General features: G+C 39.8%; 1 protein-coding gene across 1 annotated transcript; it reads right to left on the bottom strand.

Moving 5' to 3' along the window:
• Positions 1-20,438: 20,438 nt before the first annotated feature.
• On the bottom strand, positions 20,439-20,994 carry LOC130136222 (lachrymatory-factor synthase-like). Its single transcript, XM_056306389.1, has one exon. The coding sequence runs from the start codon at positions 20,992-20,994 to the stop codon at positions 20,488-20,490; it is 507 nt and encodes a 168-aa protein (XP_056162364.1). The 3' UTR covers positions 20,439-20,487.
• Positions 20,995-21,820: the final 826 nt, after the last annotated feature.

Below are 21,820 nucleotides of genomic sequence, written 5' to 3' on the forward strand. Positions count from 1 at the left end.
TCGGATGCTAGTTTGTTAATTATGCCTGTAATATGATGTATGTATATTTGGTGTTGTATGAATATGTGGTTGCTGGATTGTTTTGTTGTTCTACCCCGTTGTCGTCATTATTTGTCCGGGGTTTTATTTTTCGCTTCCGCATGTGGCTTTGATGTTTGGGTTGGGTCGGCGACGTTCCTGGGACGTCGCATCATTTCGACCGGAGCAGGGGATGTCGCGAGCTCGATGGGGTTCAGGGCGTGACATCCCCGTTTGAATTGGTATCAGAGCAAGGTTAGCTCGATATCAGTAAGGTCGAGACCTGGAGTGATAAGGAGCGACGACTTCAGGGTAGTCAGTTAGGGAGTCCTTTGTAGATGCGTGTTTATGTTGTTTGTATGTGTTTTGTGAGTACGCGCCTGTTATCGCTGAGTGATTTATTGTAGTTATATTGATGGTTGAGATGAAGGTGCGGCAGGACTTGAGGTGAGTACGAGAACCCTGTTGAGTGTTTAATGGTGTTGGTTTGATGTTAGGTTATCGATTTGATGGTGGGTTGCTGGTTGTTAAGTGCTGGTTGTCGAGTTCTGTGCTTAGGGTTTGGACTAGTGTAGTTGGCCTAGACCTCTGATACCCGTGTGGACTTATAGCGAGGTAAGAGAGTAGTAGGAAGGCGATACAATGAGCAGCCAAGGAAGGGGTGCGGGGAAGAGGAGTAAGGGGTCGAGGTCGAGGTCGTGCTAGAGCTAGAGCCGTAGAGGATCCGGGTATGGATCTTTGGTATAGTAGGAAATCCTGGAGCGGGTGTTGAGAGCCGCAAGGGACCCCGAGTTGATGCTAGGCTGCGGAAGATCCGCGAATGGAAGGAGTTCTCGGGGTATTAGAAAGGATTGGGAATATGTTGGATCGGCAAGCCCAAGAGCGAGATAATGCGACCGCCTGGCGCCGAGGCTGCCTGCTAGCTGCGGTGAATGAAAATCTTGGTATTGGAGGGAATCAAGCCCGACAAGAGCGGGTTCAACCAGGTGGGGTTAGGCAAATGCCCGAGTTAGTAGAGCAATTTATGAAATTGAAGCCGCCTAAATTTCATGGTCGTGGTGACCCCGAGGCTGCGCCAAGGTGGGTAGAAGAACTGGAGAAAACTTTTAAGGTTTTGGGGTGCACCGAGGAGGAGAAAGTGACATTGGCGGTTTATCAGTTACAAGAAGGTGCAAATGATTGGTGGAATGCTGTGGAAGGTAGAGTGTTTCCTGTAGGAACGGCCCCGACTTGGGCTGTGTTTGTGGAGAATTTTTATGAAAAATATTTCTCGGAAAATGCGCAAGAAAAGAAGTTGATGGAATTTATGCGCTTGCGCTTGGGGACAAATGAGTGTGGATCGGTATGAGGCCGAGTTCGCGAGATTGGCTAAGTTTGCACCGACCATGGTGGAGAACCGAGAGATAGAGCGCGAAGATTCCGGGATGGTAAGCCGGATCTTCGGAGTCCGATATTATCGCATGACATTAAGGATTATGGAGAAATGTATAGGCGGGCTCAAATTATTGAGCAGGATATGATGGAAAGAACCGTCGCGTCTGGATCACCACATATCTCAGCTGGGGACGATCGTCAGCTGGGGAAAAGGCCGATGATGGAAAATCGACGTTTTGTCCCTCCGGCAAGAAGGAATATTGGAAAGTCGGCATATTCGTCTAATTCCGCCTGTAAACGATGTGGGAGATACCATGGGAATGGTCCCTGCCCAAGTGTGATTGGGGCATGTTTTGGGTGTGGTGGAATGGGACATCACATAAGGAATTGCCCGAATCTTCAAGTTCGACCACCCCCGTCAGTGCAGGCACCTCGGATTGGGAATCCGACTAGTGCAGCCCCGCCGGCTAATTCGAGCAGACCGCCGGCACAAGGACGTGTGTACGCCTTGACGCGAGAGGGAGTTGAGGATGCGCCAGGCGTAACCCCAGGTATGGTTCTTGGTATAATTAGGTGGCATTTGTTTTATAGATTCGGGGCGTTGCACTCGTTTGCGTCTGTTTGATTTGTTATATGGTTTGGATTGAAATTGTTTCTAGAAGTACAAGCGTGTGTGATTATGCCATTGATGAATAAGATGTGCATCTTTGTTGGGATGTTCAGATGTGAAATGGTGTTTGGTGGTGTAGAAAGCGGAATAGATTTGGCTTTGTTAGTTATATGTGATTTCGGTTTGATCGTGGGTTTGGATTGGTTAGTTAAACGAATCTTTGTAATGGATTGCAGCAATAGGGTGATTCAGTTTGGTGCATTTGGACACCTTAGATTTGAGATTGTAAGGAGTCGAGAAGGAACCTCGATAGTTCTTATTTGTTGTGTGGGACTTAAGTAAGAGATCTTATTGGATGACCGAGTTTGGAAGGACTATACGGATGTAGAGGATATGTTGGGAATATGTATATTGGATTTTAGGGGCAAATGTGAAGGAACAGGTTTTAAGGATTAAGACGGTCCCGTTGGTCTAAGTTGTGTGGGAATATTACGGGAGTAAAGAATAATGAGACGTCATCACCCCCATCTGTTTGGATAGTAGGTATAGTTGTAAATTTCGAGGACGAAATTTTATTAGGGGGGAAGAATTGTAACAGTCTGAATTTTCGATTCTTTTCCCGGGATTCATGAAATGAATATTTTGGCCAATGCACTTATAGTGAGATCTCACCCGGAAATGCGCATTCACGGGATGCTAACCTTAGGGGTAAGGCCGTTACGGGATCGAGTTCGCACGACCAAAGAACTCGACCTGGGTTCGACTTCGACCATATCGATTGACGAGGAAATGTTTTGAGCCAACCGAGACCGATCTATTTGATTGATCGTGTCCAAAGGGCACTAGTGACAGACCCTCGCAATTATATGACAATCGAGGTCGTCTTGGTTCGAGCAAACTTAAACGTGATTTGACTTAGTGTCGGTCATGGGTCGAGAGCGCGTAATCCCAATGAGCCACCCGTTAGCCAGAGATTCAGAAGCAGACAGGAGGAGGGCGATCCTTAGGTTTTTCCTTAAGACTTTGGGGGTTGTGTAAATCGGGTTGACCCATAGGGAAGTTAAGTTAACCAGACCCTGATATTTTGTTGACGGTGATTTCGGATGCTAGTTTGTTAATTATGCCTGTAATACGATGTATGTATATTTGGTGTTGTATGAATATGTGGTTGCTGGATTGTTTTGTTGTTCTACCCCGTTGTCGTCATTATTTGTCCGGGGTTTTATTTTTCGCTTCCGCATGTGGCTTTGATGTTTGGGTTGGGTCGGCGACGTTCCTGGGACGTCGCATCATTTCGACCGGAGCAGGGGATGTCGCGAGCTCGATGGGGTTCAGGGCGTGACAGAAAGAGGAGGAAGTCAGCGGCGTGGGGCAACGGCGGCGTGGGGGAGGAGAGAGAGAGAGAAGAAAGAGAAAGTCAAACGCACTTGAGCGCGATCCGACGATCCTCGTTCAAATCCGAAAACGATCCAATGGCCCACGAAAAACCCTAATTATAAATTAGGAAAAAGGCCAAAAGATAATAACTAAAACACACTACGAGGGAGGGTCTACTAGTCCAAATCCACACCCGGTCCAAATTTCACTTTTCACTTATCCCGGGTAATATTGACACTGGCCACAATAATATCAACACCGTCCAATTAAATTCGTCACGAAACTCCGAGAAATTCGACACCAAAGTTCGGGCTCTAAATAATGGCCAAATTCGATCGAGTGCAATTCTGGCAAAATCTCTAATTTAAAAAAAAATAACCCAAGAGTGATCAGTTCCGGGCGAGATTTTATTATAAGCGCACTGACGAATTACACATTTTATAAATCCCAAAAATGGGTCGAAATTCGGAATGTCACAACCCTAACACACATACACACCCTGCATATAATAAATCAACATGTGCAATCATAATGCAACAAACACATAATACAATCAAAACACGCACAGTAATTCTCATGTACTAGGTATCCACACTAGTCCTGATTATGAAGTGAAACCATTTTGGCCCTTCCCATACCGTGCCTCACAATTTCATCCCATAAGTAGGTGCAATGCAACATACTCTTTCACACAAGTTCCGATTACTATGACCTCATAGAGCCACGGCACAACCCGCGTTACTTGCATCAGGTTGGCCCTCTACTAACCATCATAACTCCGCAATCGCTCCAATGAGCATATAATAAGATCACATGATTACATAAACCAGAGGCATATCATAGTGCATAAGCAGGCACAACATCAATTTAATAATCCAGACACATATACTTATCACTTTCAGGCACAATGCATTCATCCATGCACGTTGCACTCATAATAGTTCAGATTATTAAATGACCACTTAGGGCCACAACCGAACCCCCGCTGGTGTCTTCCGGCATAACCGGGCATCGTCCCTCTTCGTCGGGCACGGCAACATCTGGAACCCTCGCCCAGATGGCATTACATAAGGAGCATCAATCCGGCCTCAACCGTGACATGGCATCGTCTAGAACTCCCGCCTAAACGACATCCAAACCCCGCCGGGCATCATCTAGAACCCTCGCCTAGACGGACTTTCATGTGACTATGTAGGTACACCAACCGCTCAAGCCAATTCTTTATCTTTGAATTTAGCCAATGCAACAGGGTATATGATGTGCTATTCTCTTATGCACAATGTCACATATTGCACTCACTTTTCGCACAATGTCACACATTGCATCCCTAGACCCCCGCTGGGTGACAGGTCCCTTTATGTGATCACACGAACACAACATACACATAACTCATTTATATCTCAGCATTTAGCTAAATGCAAATGTGGTTCGTACTCACATAATAAATTACTGCAACTTCCACACATATAAATGCAGTAATAAATTTACACGTGATCACATACACATAATCAACCCATCAAACTTTTCATGATTTCCTTTTTAAACATCCTTGCCTCATTTAACTCATAAAACTGGACATATAACCGGACACCTCGGGATTTACTATTCATATGCCCACAATTCCATCCTTAAAAAATAGCAATACAATTCATTTAGCTATACAAGCTAATTTATAGGGCAATTTTCAACATGGGCATCACTGTTCAAGCCTAAAACAATCACAATTTATTATTAAACTCTACACAAAAATATTAATAAAATATTAATATTTAAAATCCGAAAATTAATTTATTTAATAATAAAATATTAATTATAAAATAAATCCGATAGCTTATCGTCAAATCCTTGATAGCTTATCGCAATATCGGCAATAACTTATCACTAAAAATTCGATAGCTTATTGAGTCCACTTATCACTTATCGCGATAGCTTATCAGTTCCACCTATCACTTATCGTGATAGCTTGTCAACTAATCCTTCATTAATTAGCACTAAGCAAGATTAATTTAGTCTAATCAAACCCTAAGCAAGTTTAAAGTACTAATCAAGGGATTAGAGCGTTAACTCACCAGTTAGCGATTCCGATTACACGGACACAACGGCGACGACGAGGGCTATGCGTGGCACGATTCGACAACAACACAGAACGACAACGGTGGCTGGGTCTCGACTGAATAGCAGCTATGGGCAGTTGTTTTAGCTCGGCGGGGCTCGATTGAACAGCGAAAATGGCTCGAATGGGTGGCGTATGGCTCCAGGTGAACACGGCAAGCTGCTGGTGGTTCTGTGGTGGTGCACGACAGCAAGAACAGCATCCCAAAGTCTGATGGCTTGTCCGAGAGGAGGAAGAAAGGAAGGAGAGGGGGGGAAATGGTGGTGATGATGGTGGGCTGAAAAGGTGAGTGTGTGAGGGAGAGTAGAGGGAGAGAGAGAGACAAAATGAAAGATAATATCTCATGCAAAGCTTGTCCTTCAAGTCCAAGTTCATCATTCCCTTCCATAAATGCCAAGACCCAAAGTCTTCATGCATTAAACTCTCTTGTTTCTTGGTCATAAATGCTAGAAGGGTAAAATGGTAATTTCATAAGGTATAAAAATACTATATAAGTATACAAGCTAGAATTTTGTACGGGCTCGTATAGATCAAGTTTGGGCTCAAATGGATAAGGAATGGGCTTGAAAATGCTATCGGGCTCAAACTTGGGCTTGAAAATAGAAAATGGGCTTAGTGGGCTTCATTGGGCTCACTTGGGCTTGTCTTGGGCCCAAATGGTCGAACCACATTGGGCTTGAGGCCGAATGTGCCTATGTTCGGCCCACTTTTTCGTGGGCTCCAAATTCTCGGCCTATTAATCTTTTTTCGAGAATTCTGAGCAAACCGATAAATTAGAGAATTAACGAGCCGACGTCCAATAGTTTAGTCTTGAAATCCTCGAAAGATCAACACCCAATTTCGGACTCTAATTCATGGTCAAAATCAATCGATTGCGACTTTAGTATATCTCAAACTAACGGGCGGCTTTTAGGAGTTGTGCGTATTCGACCCGTGGTTGATTTAATATCAATCCACATTTAAGTTTTCTCGAACCATGGATGATCTTGATTGTCATGTAATTGCAAAGGGTCAATCGCTAGTTCTGAAGTACATGATCGTTAGGAATTGGTTTAAGGTCGTTCGCAATCCATACAATGGTCAAGCGGAATCACCCGCACTCCGATTATATACTATTGACGAAACATTCTATAATCATTCCTTGATCGGTCTATGATGGCTCAAAATTGTCCTTAGTCAATCCTTATGGTCGAATTATTAATCCATGGTTGAGTTCTCAGGTCGCACGTACTTAATTCCTTAATAGCCTTCCCCTAATGGTTAGTCTCTCATGAGTGATCAATTCAAAGTGAGATTTAACTAATAGTGCATCCATGAATAATCACTTCATTATATCCCGAATAGAGTCGAAATTTGAGGATGTCACATGTTCAATATACTAGTGCTGTTGGAAGCTTGATGTACGTTATGATGTGTACAAAATATGATATTTGTTATGCAGTTGGAATGGTAAGCAGATACCTATCCAATTCAGGTCAAGGACATTGGATTGCCGTCAAAAGAATCCTGAGATATCTAAAAGGAAGTGCCGACTATGTGCTGACTTATCTAGGAAGTGATATGCACCTTAAAGGCTACACTGATGCTGACTGGAGAGAAGATTTAAAAAAAAGGAAATCTACCTATGGATATGTGTTCTTATGGCGCTATATCTTAGAGTAGTAAGAAGCAACAATGTGTAGCATTATTCACAATGGAAGTGGAGTTCGTGGTTCTATCAGCAATGACACAAGAAGCTGTTTGGCTTGGAAGATTTTTGGATCACATAGGTATTGCTGAGAATGCTGCAAACCTAGTATTGGTCTATTGTAATAGTGTACACTAAAAATCATATGGAAAGACCAAACATATAGATATCAAGTATAATTATATCAAGGACATGGTTGCACGAAAGAAAGTGGACGTGCAGTACATATCTACGCAAAGGATGATAGCAAATCTTATGACGAAGCTAATTCCTAGAGAAGTTTTCCATGATCCTATGAGATCTCTAAAACTGTATAGAATATGATTTACTGAATATTGTAATTTTCCCTGTATGTTCACTATTAATGAAATTTGTTATTATCAATGCCTATAAGTTTATATGACGTTGATGAATGTCGGTGCTAAGTGTATTATATTGAAAAGGTATGTTGGACAAATGAGAGATTAGTCTACTCACACGGGTAATCACCTCTGCTCACTAGGTGATGAATAGAGATGAGACAATTTTTAAGCTTATATTATATAAGTTATAATTGAGAGCTCAAGCTTGAAGCATAGATATCGCCTTAACAGAATGTTAAGATGATGACATATAGATTATTATATCCGAAAGTGAAAAGACCAACATATTTCACTTTACCTGTATTTAATACTAGGTGTGAGTTCTGATAGATGCTTATAAATGGAGTAGATTTGTGAACTAAAGTTAGACATTAGGTATGTCTGAATTATCATCTGTACGGTATTGAGAGTAAAAACATACGCTCTATGGGAAATGAGAGAATATCGTAATACGTATTTCATATTACGTAGGGAAAATTCTAAATAGGGGCTTGAAGTGCCCGCGTTTTCTCAAAAGAGGATCCGAAGTGGACTATGTCTCAAATAAGTATCCGAAGTAGTCATTTAGTCTCAAATAAGGGCTTGACTCACCGGTAAGCGAACAAATACATCTCTTGTGCATATTCCGACAGCCAGTTGGGGTATTTTTGTCTAAAGATATTTTTTTTCTTTCTCTTCTACCCTGTTCATCTTCTTCTTGATCCGAGCCCATGGTGTCCCTGTTCATCGTCTTCTTCGTCAATGTTGAAGATAGGAATTGCCCAAATCAAGAACACCGGAATTGGGGCGCACTACTTTTTGTGTTCTCTCGGGCAGACAGACAGAGAGAGAAATCTACCTACGATTGTGGTGTAAGTATGAGCAGAAAATGAAAGAGAAGTTTCCGTGAGATGAAAGGCAAAATTGGGGCTCACCAATTTTTGGGTAAGGATTGCAGGGATTGTTTCAAATAGTCACATGAGAAACGCAAATTATGACATCTCTCTCTTTTGTGGAGTGTTTTACGTATCCATCGACGCTCATCCTTCACGCAAAAGATTCTGAATTAAGCGGAGGTTTCAGCGCGAGCGCAAATGTAAAAGACGGCCATGGTGTTTGTGAAAGGGTTGAATCTAAGGTCGCGCAGGAAAAAATGCCCCCAACTGTACCATGGTGAAGCAAAATTGGGGAGGAAGAAGATCCATGGCCTGGAACCAAAAGAAGAAGAAGATGAGTAGAGGCGAAAAAAGAAAAACAAAAAGAAAGAAAAGTATGGGAGCGACGCGGCCAAGCTCTGCCTTCTCTGCGACCACCAAGTCCACTCCACCAACCCCCTCTCTCGCAAGCACCTTCGCTTCCAGATCTGCTACAACTGCGCCTCCGCACACTGTTCCACTGACAACCCATCCTCTGCCAGGATTGCGACTAGGACGCCCACGTCACCTTCCCCGTCCCCTCCCCCCACCATCGCTCCTGGATTGACGGCTTCTCTGGCTGCCCCTCTGCCCTCGAGCTCCCCTCCCTTTAGGGCCTCGATTCGGACAACATTAATCTAATGCCTAACAAAGAAGAAGAATTTATTTTATTTTTGGTCAAAAGAAGAAGAAGATGAATAGGAATAAGAGTGAAAACAAAATTAAAATGCCTTTGGACGAAAATACCCCTAACTGGTTGCCGGAATACACGTGGGAGATGCATCTGTTCGCCCGCTGGCGAGTCAGGCCCTTATTTGAGACTAAATGACCACTTTGGATCCTTATTTGAGACAAAATCCACTTCGAGTCCTCTTTTGAGAAAACATAGGCACTTTATACCCCTATTTGGAATTTTCCCTATTACATATGCATGAGACGACCGATAAGAGTTGGCATAAGTTATGATGTCAACTTTTTAAGCCATGTAAGATTCTTGAGGAAAACAGTTCATCAATTAAGTGCTCTCACGACTCTTACTTATTCTCAAAATTTCTATTCAGTGTTTGCTATCTTAGGGTGTTGCCGATAATCATGATAATTTGGTCCAACGAGATATTTCTAAGAAAGCGAGCTGAACTGAAATAGAGAAGTTTAAGGAAAGAAGAAGATCAATTTGTTTATAATGTCACATTCTATTTTTGTATTCACAGATTGACCAATTATAATTTTGAGTAAATCATAGTTGTAAATACAATATACGAGATACTAAAAAAGATCAAGAGAGATATAAATGTGACTGATTAATCTATAGAACTGCATACTGATTCTACTCTGGATAAATATGTCCAATTTGAATTGTTGTTTATTCCTAACAGATGTAAAGCAATAAGCTTTCAAAGTATACTTGTCGCACAGATTATTTGTCAATATAAACTTTGCAAAGAAAAGGTTGTAGTTAGCCCATCATAGACGAATGAGATATGAAAGGCATAATGGGTGAACCGTCTAAGATGGGCCAAACCCAACCCATGAACCACTAGGTGGTTATTTGCCTTTTTACTATAAATAGATGACTACCAAATGAAAACGTACGTGATTTTTCATATACACTAAAAAGACACTTTTTCAAAAAGAACGTCTTTTCTGGTTTTCTTTCGAAATGCTAGTGGGTATGAAAGGCAATCAAAAATCGCTTTCAAGTTTGCAAAGTGGCATTTAATATGTGGAAATTCTAGATATGTTCGTTATGTGATATGCCTGTATGATTAGTGATACAAGTTGATAATTATTAAGCACGTTTTTCCGCGTCGTTCAAATCCGTTTCGAATATGTTGATCGAGAAATGTATTTTCCCAACAATTTTGATGAGTGTAGCTCCACTTGCGATGGCTCAACTCAATCCAAGTGAAACCAGAGTTCTCTTTCAAATCCAGAAGCAGTTGGAGTACCCTGGAACTCTCCAGGGATGGACAAATTGGACCGGCTTCTGTTACCCCACCATCACCTTCTCTCACCATTGCCCGCTCCAACAATCACATAACAGAGCTGATCATCGATGGGACCGAGAACTCATCCTCTCGCGACGGCCTGAAACCCAACCTACCCGGTCTACCATTTCTCAGCAGACTCTCTCTGCAAGTTTCTCCATTGACTCCTCCTTTATTGCGCCCACCAAGCTGTCCAACCTGACGGTGCTTTCACTAATTTATATTTGTCATTAGTGACTATGTCAATGTGGAAATTTTCAGCAATTTAACCAAATATATTACTTTCTACCAAAAAAAACCAAATATATTACTTCCACTTATTATATGTTTAAGTGATAAATGGATTTGGCCACCAAAAAAAGATTAAATTGACTTGGATCAACAAAGCATGGATTAAAAGTGTGTCGTCAAAATACATCCGTATTTTTCAACTTCTTTATAAATAATTCAATCTTTAGGTTCTTTCACCTTTTATTTTATTTTCTGACATCTTTTTTTTATAATTTGATGTAACACAAGTAACATATTCAAATGAAGGGCTTAAAGTGAGTTAAATGGATGGATATAAATTTTCACATGTTATGTGGAATATTGACGTGTTTTGGTAGTATGAGCAGAATGAGGTATGAGTTGGGTCCGGTTTGCTAAAATTGTATTGCATAAAAATAAGTAAATATAAGTCTAATTATTTTCAATTTGAACCAAACCCGACCTACCCATTTAAGGGGCCGACCATATGTGTTGCAAAGGCACTATATCAAACAAGGTCGGGCTGGCCCTAGACGTCCTCGACTCGATGGCACGTGTTGGGACGCAACTTTTTAAGGTTGCCAAAGACCTCCAAGAATGACCACACTTTGGTGTGGTGTTGGCCCTATCAGCTCGGCAATGACCTTGCCTTCCCATTTTGGTTTGGTTTCTACTGCCACTGATTGATTTGATTGGAGGGACACAGAGAGAATTGTAGGGTACATGGCCAAGATGGCACTATTTATAAGGCTAATATCACAAAAAACACCCGAATTAATATATTTATGATAAATTTATCATAAATTAATGTTTTGACCACCAAAAATCTCAAATTGGTTCACCTGTGACAAATTTACCCTTAGTTTATTTCCGTTGAATTTTACTGTCAAATTGCTTTGTTAATTGATACGTAGCAGTTGATGAATATACCAATTTTATGCTTTACCCTTGATTTATCACAGATGTACTAGTTTGTGATTTTCTGTTGTATTAATTCAATTTAACGGAACTAATAAAGGGTAAATTTGTCACAAATATACCAGCTTGGGGTTTTTAATGGTTAAAAACTTAGTTTAGGGTAAATTTGTCACAGGTATGCCAGTTTGGAGTTTTTGGTGATCAAAAAATTAGTTTATGGTAAATTTATCACATGTGTATCAGTTTGGGATTTTTCATAGCATTAACTCATATTTATGAGGAAATCTTCATTTTTCTAATTTTCAGCGCAACTATGGCTTTTTTATTTGTCAGAGCAACTATGGCTGTAACATCCTCAATTTCAGTCCCTGGAAAATGGCTATGGTTTAAGTTTGGTGGTTTTCCAATCGGAACTAATTTTTACTCTTGTTTTGAAAAACCTAGTTTCGGATCATTTGTATCCCTTCGTATTGTTATTTTTATGGAGACTTTTGTGATCCGCATTTCCAAACACTTTATTCTTGAAAGTTGTTCCAAACATCATGACGTTTTACATACTTTAATTTCAGAATTTTTGGACTTGATAGGAGTAGTACAATAGCCCAATTTCCGGACCATGTAAAACTGTCCAGAATGGGTCTTTCGGTGATATTCACACTTGATTTATTTTCTACAAGCTTTTTTGGGCCGATTTTGGAAAAGTTTCCTTCACAAAAGTTGTTGAGAACTTCTTTTTCTATAACGTATATAAATTTGGGAATTTTTCGAGATGATTTGGATTCTGGACAGATCTTACTTTGAGAAACAAGAATTCTGTTCCAGTGAACTGTTTTTAGTCTGTCTTTGAGCTACTAAAAATGGTGTTTACAGAGAGATTCAGATTTTGTGTTCTTCATAAAAATGTTTGTTAAGGCCTTGTTTATGACATATTTAAATTTGAGAATTTTCTGAGTCCATTTACTATGTTTTCAAGTCCAATTTCGTGAACAGTGCAAAACTGTCCGGTTTTGTCAGATTTCAAAGATTCAGCATTTTCTATACGAGAACGTCGGAATTTTGACTTGATGTCTTCTGGTGATTTAAATTAAACGTTATGATCTTTCAAATGAGATATGTTACACTTTTATTAGAGGTCATATGAAGGGGGAAACCGAGAGAAAGAGAGAAAGGAAGAGAAAGGCCACAATTAAAGCCATTAAATGGCTTAGAGTTTTCATCATGGCTTTTGGCCTTTGTGCATAAATGACCTTATCTCTTAGTGACATAAGCCATGACCTAATCCCTTGATGACCTAAGCCATGACCCAAGCAAAGGCCATCAAGAAATTTGACTAAGAGGCTTAGTCCATTAATGACATTAAATACAAGCCATCATGAGTCTTGACTTAGAGCCCCTCTCTTATTGGCTCAAGTCTAAGGTTTTCTAGTGTCTTCCAAGTCCTCTATAAATAGCAAGACATTTCCCCCCCTTCTCCCTCATCTCATGCCAACTTCATCATCCTCTTCTTTCTTTGTTTCTTGTTTTTCTCACTTTTGGCCCGAGAAGCTCATGCCCAAACCAATCCTGAACCAGCCCATGTTTCTTCTCGTTTCCACCTAAGAGCGGTTTGGCCTTTGTAGGCCTAGGTTTGCTCGGCCAAGCAAGAAGGAAGCAAGGAGAAAGCCCGAAATTTCCTGAGCTCACCCGTCTCTAACCCGTTCTCTAGTTTTGTTTGTCGTTGTGTAAGTGAATTCCCTAATATCGGGAAAGGAAGTTGCGATACGTTGTAACATGGGTTGCTTGGCCTGTTTCTTGGTTTCATGGTTGTTCGTTCTTTCTCGACTAACGATGTTCACGTGTGATACTCACGTTTGATGTTTATTTTTTGTTGGTTTCATAGCATGACTTTGCTATTTGAATTGCCATCAATGCCGGTACGGTAAAAGTCGGCTTGTGTTAACGATTGTCTCGTCCTCGCTTGATATTAGTGTTTTCACTTGCTGAGTCTCCACGACTCAGCCCCCGTTATTTCCCTTTTTCAGTTCCGTAGGATGGCATCTCCCCCAGCCCGCGTTGGCAATCCCGTGGAGTAGAGAGCCGAAGTGCTCACCGTGATAGATGTCAGAGAAGACCACGCCTACCACCGAATGTCGACACTTGTGACGATCCGATGAGGGCCTAACGGACTTGGTGCCTCATCCGTACGTGGCGTGGTATCGCTATGCGGACGGAGAATGGGTTGGATCCCTATGTGGGTTCAACGGTGCTTTGTCGGTGCGGGCGAGCCGGCTCCGAGATAAAGCCACGGGTGGGATGTGAGATGGCTAGGCGGATGGGACCGGGGTGGAGGTGAAGAAGCGAGGAGCGAGAAGCCGTAGTGGGTATAGGATAACCCAAGTCAAGTTTTGCTATTCATAGTCGGGTATGAAAATATGTGATAATTGCCATGACCCAAAAGAACGGGCTTGTAAACATGTTTGTATGCATTTGTAAACATAAGGTTTGCTCATGATGCTTCTTGTCTTATTTCCGCTGTGTGTATTGATTGTGATTGTCCCGAGATATGCTTCCGCTTGTGTGTAAAGAAAGATAACAATGAACGAGACATCATGTTAATGACCCCGAGGTGGGGGCGTTACAATGGCATTGGCGTGCGTGGAAGTGTACGAATTCCTTAATTCTTAAGGATGCTAACTGAAAAGAGAAAATGATACAAATCATCCATTAACCTTAGCCTAATGAGTAATGTGATTCCATGAACTTTTAATTTGTTTAATATAATACCTGAACTTTAGCCCAATATACAATATCATCTCTGAACTTTCAATTTGCTTAATGTGATCCATGAAATTTTGATACATATTTAATTCAGTCCCTGAACTATATGAAAATGTTTCAAGTTGCCCCTGAACTTGAATTAATTGAAAGATAATATTGAATATATTCATATAGTCTAAGGACTGAGTTGAACATGTACCAAAAGTCTAAGGACCCAAAGACGATATTGCACATTGGGCTAAAGTTTAGGGAATACATTGAATAAATTAAAAGTTTAGGGATCGCATTGCACATTGAGCTAAAGTTCAAGAACTATTTGCGTCATTATTCCAACTGAAAATGACACTTTGCTCTGAAAAATAAACGAGGAATAAGATATGCACGTGTACTGAATATGATATGATCTCAAAAGCTATGTTGCATTAACTTTCTCCTCCTAAATTGACAAGAGTCATACAAAAGTATGTGCCCAAGCGTGTGGGAATTAAATTAATTTATTTTTACCAACAAAATTTAATTTACAAAATTGGTGTATCTTGCCCAAATGATTTATTGGGAGAGATTAGCTGCCGTTAAGCGACAACATTAATGCTATAGCCCAACACAGTGTACATTCATGGCATCAGAAAACTACCGGAAAAATTACCTAATCAGCTCTGGACCTATTGAGCTTAGTTTTAAACTTTTTAATTGTATCAATTTAGTTATAAATCTTTGCGCAAAATTCCTCTATAGTCCTTGTCGATTTTTACCAAAAAATCACTAACATGATGGTCCAATTGTCTTACGTGGCACAACGCCACGTTAGCGATTCCTAGCAACAATTGACCGGAAAGATTACATTAGAAATTTCGTGCAAAAATTTATGAATAAATTGGCAAAAGTAAAAATTTTAGAATTTAATTGGCATCCATATAATAAATTGCACCCCTCACACACACAATCACCTCATATGTGAGCTCAAATAGAAAAATTACTCACCTCAAATTTAAAGCATACCTATATCAACCCCTCTTCTGCCTCTCTGTGGCCAAAAGAAAACAAAAGGCCAAAGCCTCACACCACCCAACTGGACCACCGCCAACTCCCCTCCTCCTCCTCCTCTTTACCCCACCAACTCAGCTCCGATCGTCCCGACAGGCCTCTTGGTCACCATATGAATTATGTCCTTTTCTAAATGGAATTTCCTTTTATCCATTACAACCCGGATTGCACATTGGCAGTTTTCCTATTTGTGATTATTATATCATATAACCATATCAAAAAATTGCGTATACACATATATGCAAACAGAATTATGGGGTAGAATGTCACATCAGCACCAATGATTAGACTAAGAATAATTAGGGTGCGCTGACATGTATAAGAAAAAAGGAAAATTAAAAAGATTGAAAAAGCCTAACCTTAACCCACATTTACGCACATGCGCAGCAAAGGAGGGTTGAGGCGCGCAGCGGCGGCTGCGGCGTCACCAAGACGCACGAGGGCCATAAAATGGCCGCTAGCCTCAAGCGAGACCACCTTATGGCCGCTGCCACCTTCGGTCAAGCACACACGCACATAAAAAGAGGGAGAGACACAGAGACAAAAAAACTAGCAACGACCGATCGGTGTCCTGGGGTCACACAAGCCCCACAAGACGACGGTGGCGGTCAGGCATACCATAGTGAGCAGTTGCCGAGGTCACATGGATCACACGACCCCAACAAGGTTTTTGCCAGGCATTGCACGACCGTGATAATGTGTTGCATCCGAGCCAGTTCACTTCCCCTTTTCCCCTAATTCACGTTGCCATCATCCCCGTATGTCTCTCTTAGTTGCGAACCCAGCAGACTTCTTTGTTCCCGTTTTTTTTCCTTCAAATTCCTTATTTTTAAATATCAATACTTTATACCTTAATTTTTCTTATTTTTTAATTTTCTTTCAAATTTTTTAGAGTCAAGCAAGATGCACGTTGGCATTTACCAGTGACTTAACGGCCATATCCGTATTTCCGTTTCTTTATTCATCAGAAGGACCAACTTGAAAAAAAAAGTACTATAGAGATCTAATTGCATAAAAAAAGTTGAGGAGTTGAATGAAAAATTTGCAACAGTTTGGGGACTGTCGATACTTTTTTTCTTTTGGAATACTAGCAAAGCAAGGATCACGTTTCTTTGGTGGACCAGAGCATTAACGTATGAAATTGCATCATTGAGCTTGCTTCCATATCAAATTTTGTTTGCCCCAATGTCAGATTTTATTTCTCATTTTTGTCCATGACGAGTGGCCTCTAACGCACCATTGTCAATTCTATCCCATCCTTCTCACTATAGATCATCTTAGTTATCTATCAAAAGATCTTGTATGTTTTTTTGACCTCTTCAACTCTTTGGTAGCTTTCCGACCAAAAAAAAGAAAAACTCTTTGGCAGCTCGAAAACTAGCTAGTAAAATAATGAAAGTTGATTGAATTAGAGAAGAACAATTAAATCCCTGTGGTACATTCAAGCATATGCAAGTAAAGAGACGCTTAATTCCAAACTAAACTCAAAATAACATATATGGCGCATGGACTTACGAATCTTTTGGAAAAATAAAACAAATGAAACAATGATATAATATTATATATATATATATATATATATATATATCACACTTTAATGGGCCTTTCCTATGAGCATTTGATTATTTTTTATCGGATCCATTGTCGGTGTAAGAATTATTTACCCATTCATTGTTAGATTATTGGCATGTGGAAGAATTTGATTTCTTCAACTACAGATACCCATAGTCCAATGGTGAGTGTATGCAAATTTTGTTAACTGGTAATGGACTTATCAATTATCTATATGAGAATCTATGTTAACTTTTTTCTTCTTTTCTTAAGTAAATTTAAGCACCATATCTAGTATTAAATTATATCTCAATTTTGAGCCTGTCTATGAAACATGACCCTTTAGAAACTTGGATGTGTTCTAAGTGAGACTTTATCTTCAAGCAAAATCATTATAAAAATTAAAGACAAAAATGAATAAAATCAAGGTTTCCCAGTGCGAGTCAAAAGTCAAATGAGAAGATATTAAAAAAAAGAACTCTGCTCATTTGTTATACATTATGAAAAATAAGAAACTGTGAGTAAGTAAAAACACTTAAGTAATTGTAACTCTATAATTCTCCGAATTCATAGTGGATTTTTTTGTAACTAGCTCTCTCCACTATTAGGTATAGATACACGGACCGAATCACATGAGTTTACGGTGTCCTTCTTTTTCATTTCTCTAATAATTTTTCTTCTAGCATTAGATTTGAATTATAAGATCGAATTTTACAATATTTAGTAAAGTACACACATGTAACAAAATAATTATGAGAATTGGAGCAACTTAAGATGGTTAACAATTAAACTTGATTTAATTGTTGATAAATAGGTTGGCTTCTGAAGGAGCAAAAGGCAGCTCAGCTGCTAAGGTCTGTGAAAGTCAATGCCTATGGTGAAAACATGGGATCAAAATCGCTTCATCAGGTTAGCATAAGATTTTACGAAAAGGAAGGACCAGCCACCTCTATACCTATTCACCCAATTAATGGATTATAGAAAGAATCATATCAACTTATGGAAACTTCACAGGGAATAGGCCTTCCATAATTAGGGGATTAAAAGCTGACTGCAGCATTGTTCTTGGAAGAGTGACGTGCACTCTGCCACCACATATTCTTCCAAGGAGACCTGACCAATTGTTTGTCCGATTTGCTTGGGAAATCAAGAAGAATCCACGGAGCTTCTTTCCTTCTTGATTTCTCAACTCAGAAATCTAATTCTAATGGACTTGATATGATCTCAGAATTTACTAAAAGAAAGAAAAATCATATGTATTTCCCCTAACTTGAATAGCTCGACAAGAACTAAAGAAAGAAAAGCAAAAGTAGATGGAAAACTCGGGATAGCCACTGTCCCCGACTTCTCGACAGCCTCTTTCGACGACTACAAGAGTTTCTTCAATGCGGAAACAATGGAGATTCATCAAACCACGTGTTTGCCGTCCAGTTCGTTGAGGTCTAGCAGCTCACGTTCATAAGGGACATTAACGAAAACCAGGTTGGGATGGACATGAATAGCTCGAGGTCTGTTGCATCGAGGACGGCCTTTTTTATTACGAGAAAGCCACTGGCTCGTTCAAGGAGTTGCAGCATGAGAGCTGCGACGCAATCCAACCCTGGGTTGACTAAGACCGGGCCAAGAAAGTCGGGAATGTGACCATTGCTCCGACGAGCCTCCCAAATCCTCAGACGAGTGGCTATACGCGTGGCTTCCTGTGAAATTTAAAACAAAGGAGAAGCGGGGTTCTACGGTCTGGTTGAGGGAAGATAAAGATGAGAGAGATATATATGTTTGAAAGTTTTGGAAGATGTGCAAGAGTCGAGAGCCACGTCACATTGCTGGACCTATCTCTTCAAGAACTTTATGAAAATTTCACACGTTGCCGCCATAAATTCTAACCCCATTCTCCGTTAGTCCTCCAACAAGTTCTAATTATGTAGTACAAATCGAATTTGTTGCTGAATGGACTAGCGCATGGCCTACGTTACACTATTAGGGCGCCAATATTTTCTCATACAGAGCAAAAGTTAAAAGACGTCTTAAGTAAGATGTTAAAAGGCTTCATTTAGGGTCTCGTGTGAATCTTGGCATTTCCTAGGCTTAAAACACTTGGGCTGTGTTTAGTCATCTGGAATTCTAGTCATGATAGGATTGGATAGGATAAGATATGAAATCCAAAGATTTTGTCATATTATATCCAATGTTTGGTGAATTGCAGAAATAAATCCGGATATTTTCATATTTTATCACATCCATTGTTTGTTATTTTGCGACATATCAATATAAATGAATCTAAAAATGCACAAACGAATATTGTAAAAATCTCTCATAATTCACTGCCAAATCTAGTAAGAGAATAAAACTATGTCCATTCACTTTTGTGATTACGAAAAGTATAGTATTTGGACTCCTTCGCTACTTTTGTGAAACTTCGACATGAACCCAATTATAGAGGAGTTTCGAGAATTAGAAAGATTCTTTTCAAATTTGAATTTGTTTATTAAAATCTAGGTTATTCAACCTCATTTTTACTTACTCATTTTTTTTGTATTTTTCCATCTCTTTTTTTTATTTTTTTATTCCCTTCCATCAGTCCTTTATAAAAATTTTATCGATTTATAAACTATACTATTATACCTAAAATATGTAATAATATAGTTATTAATTATATTACTATAAAGTAGAAAAAAATTCAATTATATAAATAATATAGGAATATATAAAAACGAAAATTATTTTTTTGTTATTCTAAATTATCTTTTCAATATTATAACTAAAATATTTTTTTATATTTAAATATTAATTTATTTTTATTATTTAAAAATTTTGTTTGGAAAAAATATCTTTTATACCATAATCATAAGAAATCCTATCCACCTTTATCCTACCTCCCCACTGGAATAATTTTATCCAGGCTATATCCCCCTTATATCCGACTTTATCCTGTCTTGAGCATGAACTAAACACAGGATAGGATTTATCCTGGCTACCAAATACAACATTGGAGGATATTTTTTCCTATTGGGGAAGGCATAGATACAAGGGGAAAATGGGGGGACAAAGCATGTGAGTCTCAACACGTTAAAATAATGTATGTATTCATGGAGCCCAGCCCAACTGAAGAGGACAGGCCGCAAAAGCCCTTGTTCGGAGCTTCGGCTCCTTTTATGTGGTGGGAGACCTCCAAACGTGAGGCCAATTGTGTACACGTGGCAACCGACGATTGGGCTCAAGTACCCAATATTTCCTCCCCACTTGATTTCCCACCTACAGATTTTTATGTATGTGCTCCGGTGGCCCATCATGTACAGAGTAGAATTTGCGGTCCTGCTTGCACTGTTACTAGTTGCCTGTAATGGTGTTGTTATGCTAGCCAAGTCCCATAATTAATGAAAAAATATTATCAATAATTCTCAAATCAAAATTCAGAAAGAAGGACAAAGCAAAGAAAACGGTAATTCATGTTGAGATTAGATCTCCAAAAAAATGCAAAGCACAACTATAAGAAATTATTTAAAGCATACATAATCAATCAAGAAGAGAGATGACATCTTTCTCCCTTCACCCACTAGCTTCTTGAATTGCACTTTCAATCTTCTTGGCCATTGATTGAAGGAAAAAATCAATGTAAGAACACAATTCTTGGAGCCCCCAACCCTCAACTGGATCAGACACGAATGACGACTCAATCATGCACCCACCCATCTTACCATCCCCATCTTTCATGGGCATCACTCTAATTGTTGCAACATAATTCTTGAACCCATCATTGTTGTCCAAGACCTCATAGCTGAAGCACTTCTCGCTGGGATCCATCATGAGGAGCCTCTCGTTGGCCCACTTGAGCTTCAACAGGTCGGAATCGTTGCCGAACGTGGTGGAGTTGCAGTACCGGACAAGGCCAAGCTGGGCCGGGATGCCCTCGACTCGGTGGCAAGTGTCGACAAGGGGAAGCAACTTGTGGAGATTGCAAAAATCCTCCAAGAATGGCCACACTTGGTCTGGGGTTGGCCCTTTCAGCTCAGCACTGGCCTTTCCTTCCCATCTTGACCGGGTTTCTTCAGCCATTGTGCGTGGGAGGGAGGGAGAGTCGTTGGGGTTATGGCAAAGATGGAGACATCTATTAGATGAAGCTCAAACATGTGGTAGCTAGATTCCCTTTCTCATGGTATACAATATAACTAGAAACTTTTGTTTTTTTTTATTTAATTATATTTTATATCACATGGCATAAGATGGTTAAAGTGAGACTAGATTCTTGATCGATCATTTTTAGACTTTGACTGTATACAAATACATGTCAATAACCAAATAAGCGAAGCTTATTTGCAGCCTGATATTTGTTGTCACTTAAATTTAGTTGGCAAATCAAGCATATGTTTTACTAAAAAAAAAATAAACAATAGTAAAATAGAACAAAAAATATATAATAAAAATAAACAGATAGATAAATAAAGGGAGGATAAGAAATAATGAGCCCCTCGGCCCAGAAGCTTTAGTCAAGCCCAATAGAAATAAGGTCAATTGAGGCCCAAAAGCCCAAAGTCCACGAAACGAAATAAAAAGCCCAGCCATACTTTCCTCCTCTCTCTTTTCTCCTTCTTCTTTGAGCTTATTTTTTTTTTGGTCAAAGTCTTTGAGTTTTTTTTTTTGGCTAGGAGTCTTTGAGCTTTAAGTTGCCCATTCTTTAGTCTTATTTGAGACAATGTCTACTCTAAGAATTTTTTTTGAATGAAAGATCCCAATTCAAGGTCCTATGTGAAATTTTTGCTTATGTTAATCGATGAAGTCGGCTTTAAGAGGAAATTAATGAAGAAATTGAGCTTGAAGATGAAACCAAATGCTGAACTTTGAGTCTTGGAGATATCACTAGCAGTCGACATGGCCCATACAC

This window comes from Syzygium oleosum, unplaced genomic scaffold, assembly GCF_021117445.2.
Source record: "Syzygium oleosum isolate NSW1041296 unplaced genomic scaffold, Sole_v2.1 Sole_v2.43, whole genome shotgun sequence".
Lineage (NCBI taxonomy): Eukaryota > Viridiplantae > Streptophyta > Magnoliopsida > Myrtales > Myrtaceae > Syzygium > Syzygium oleosum.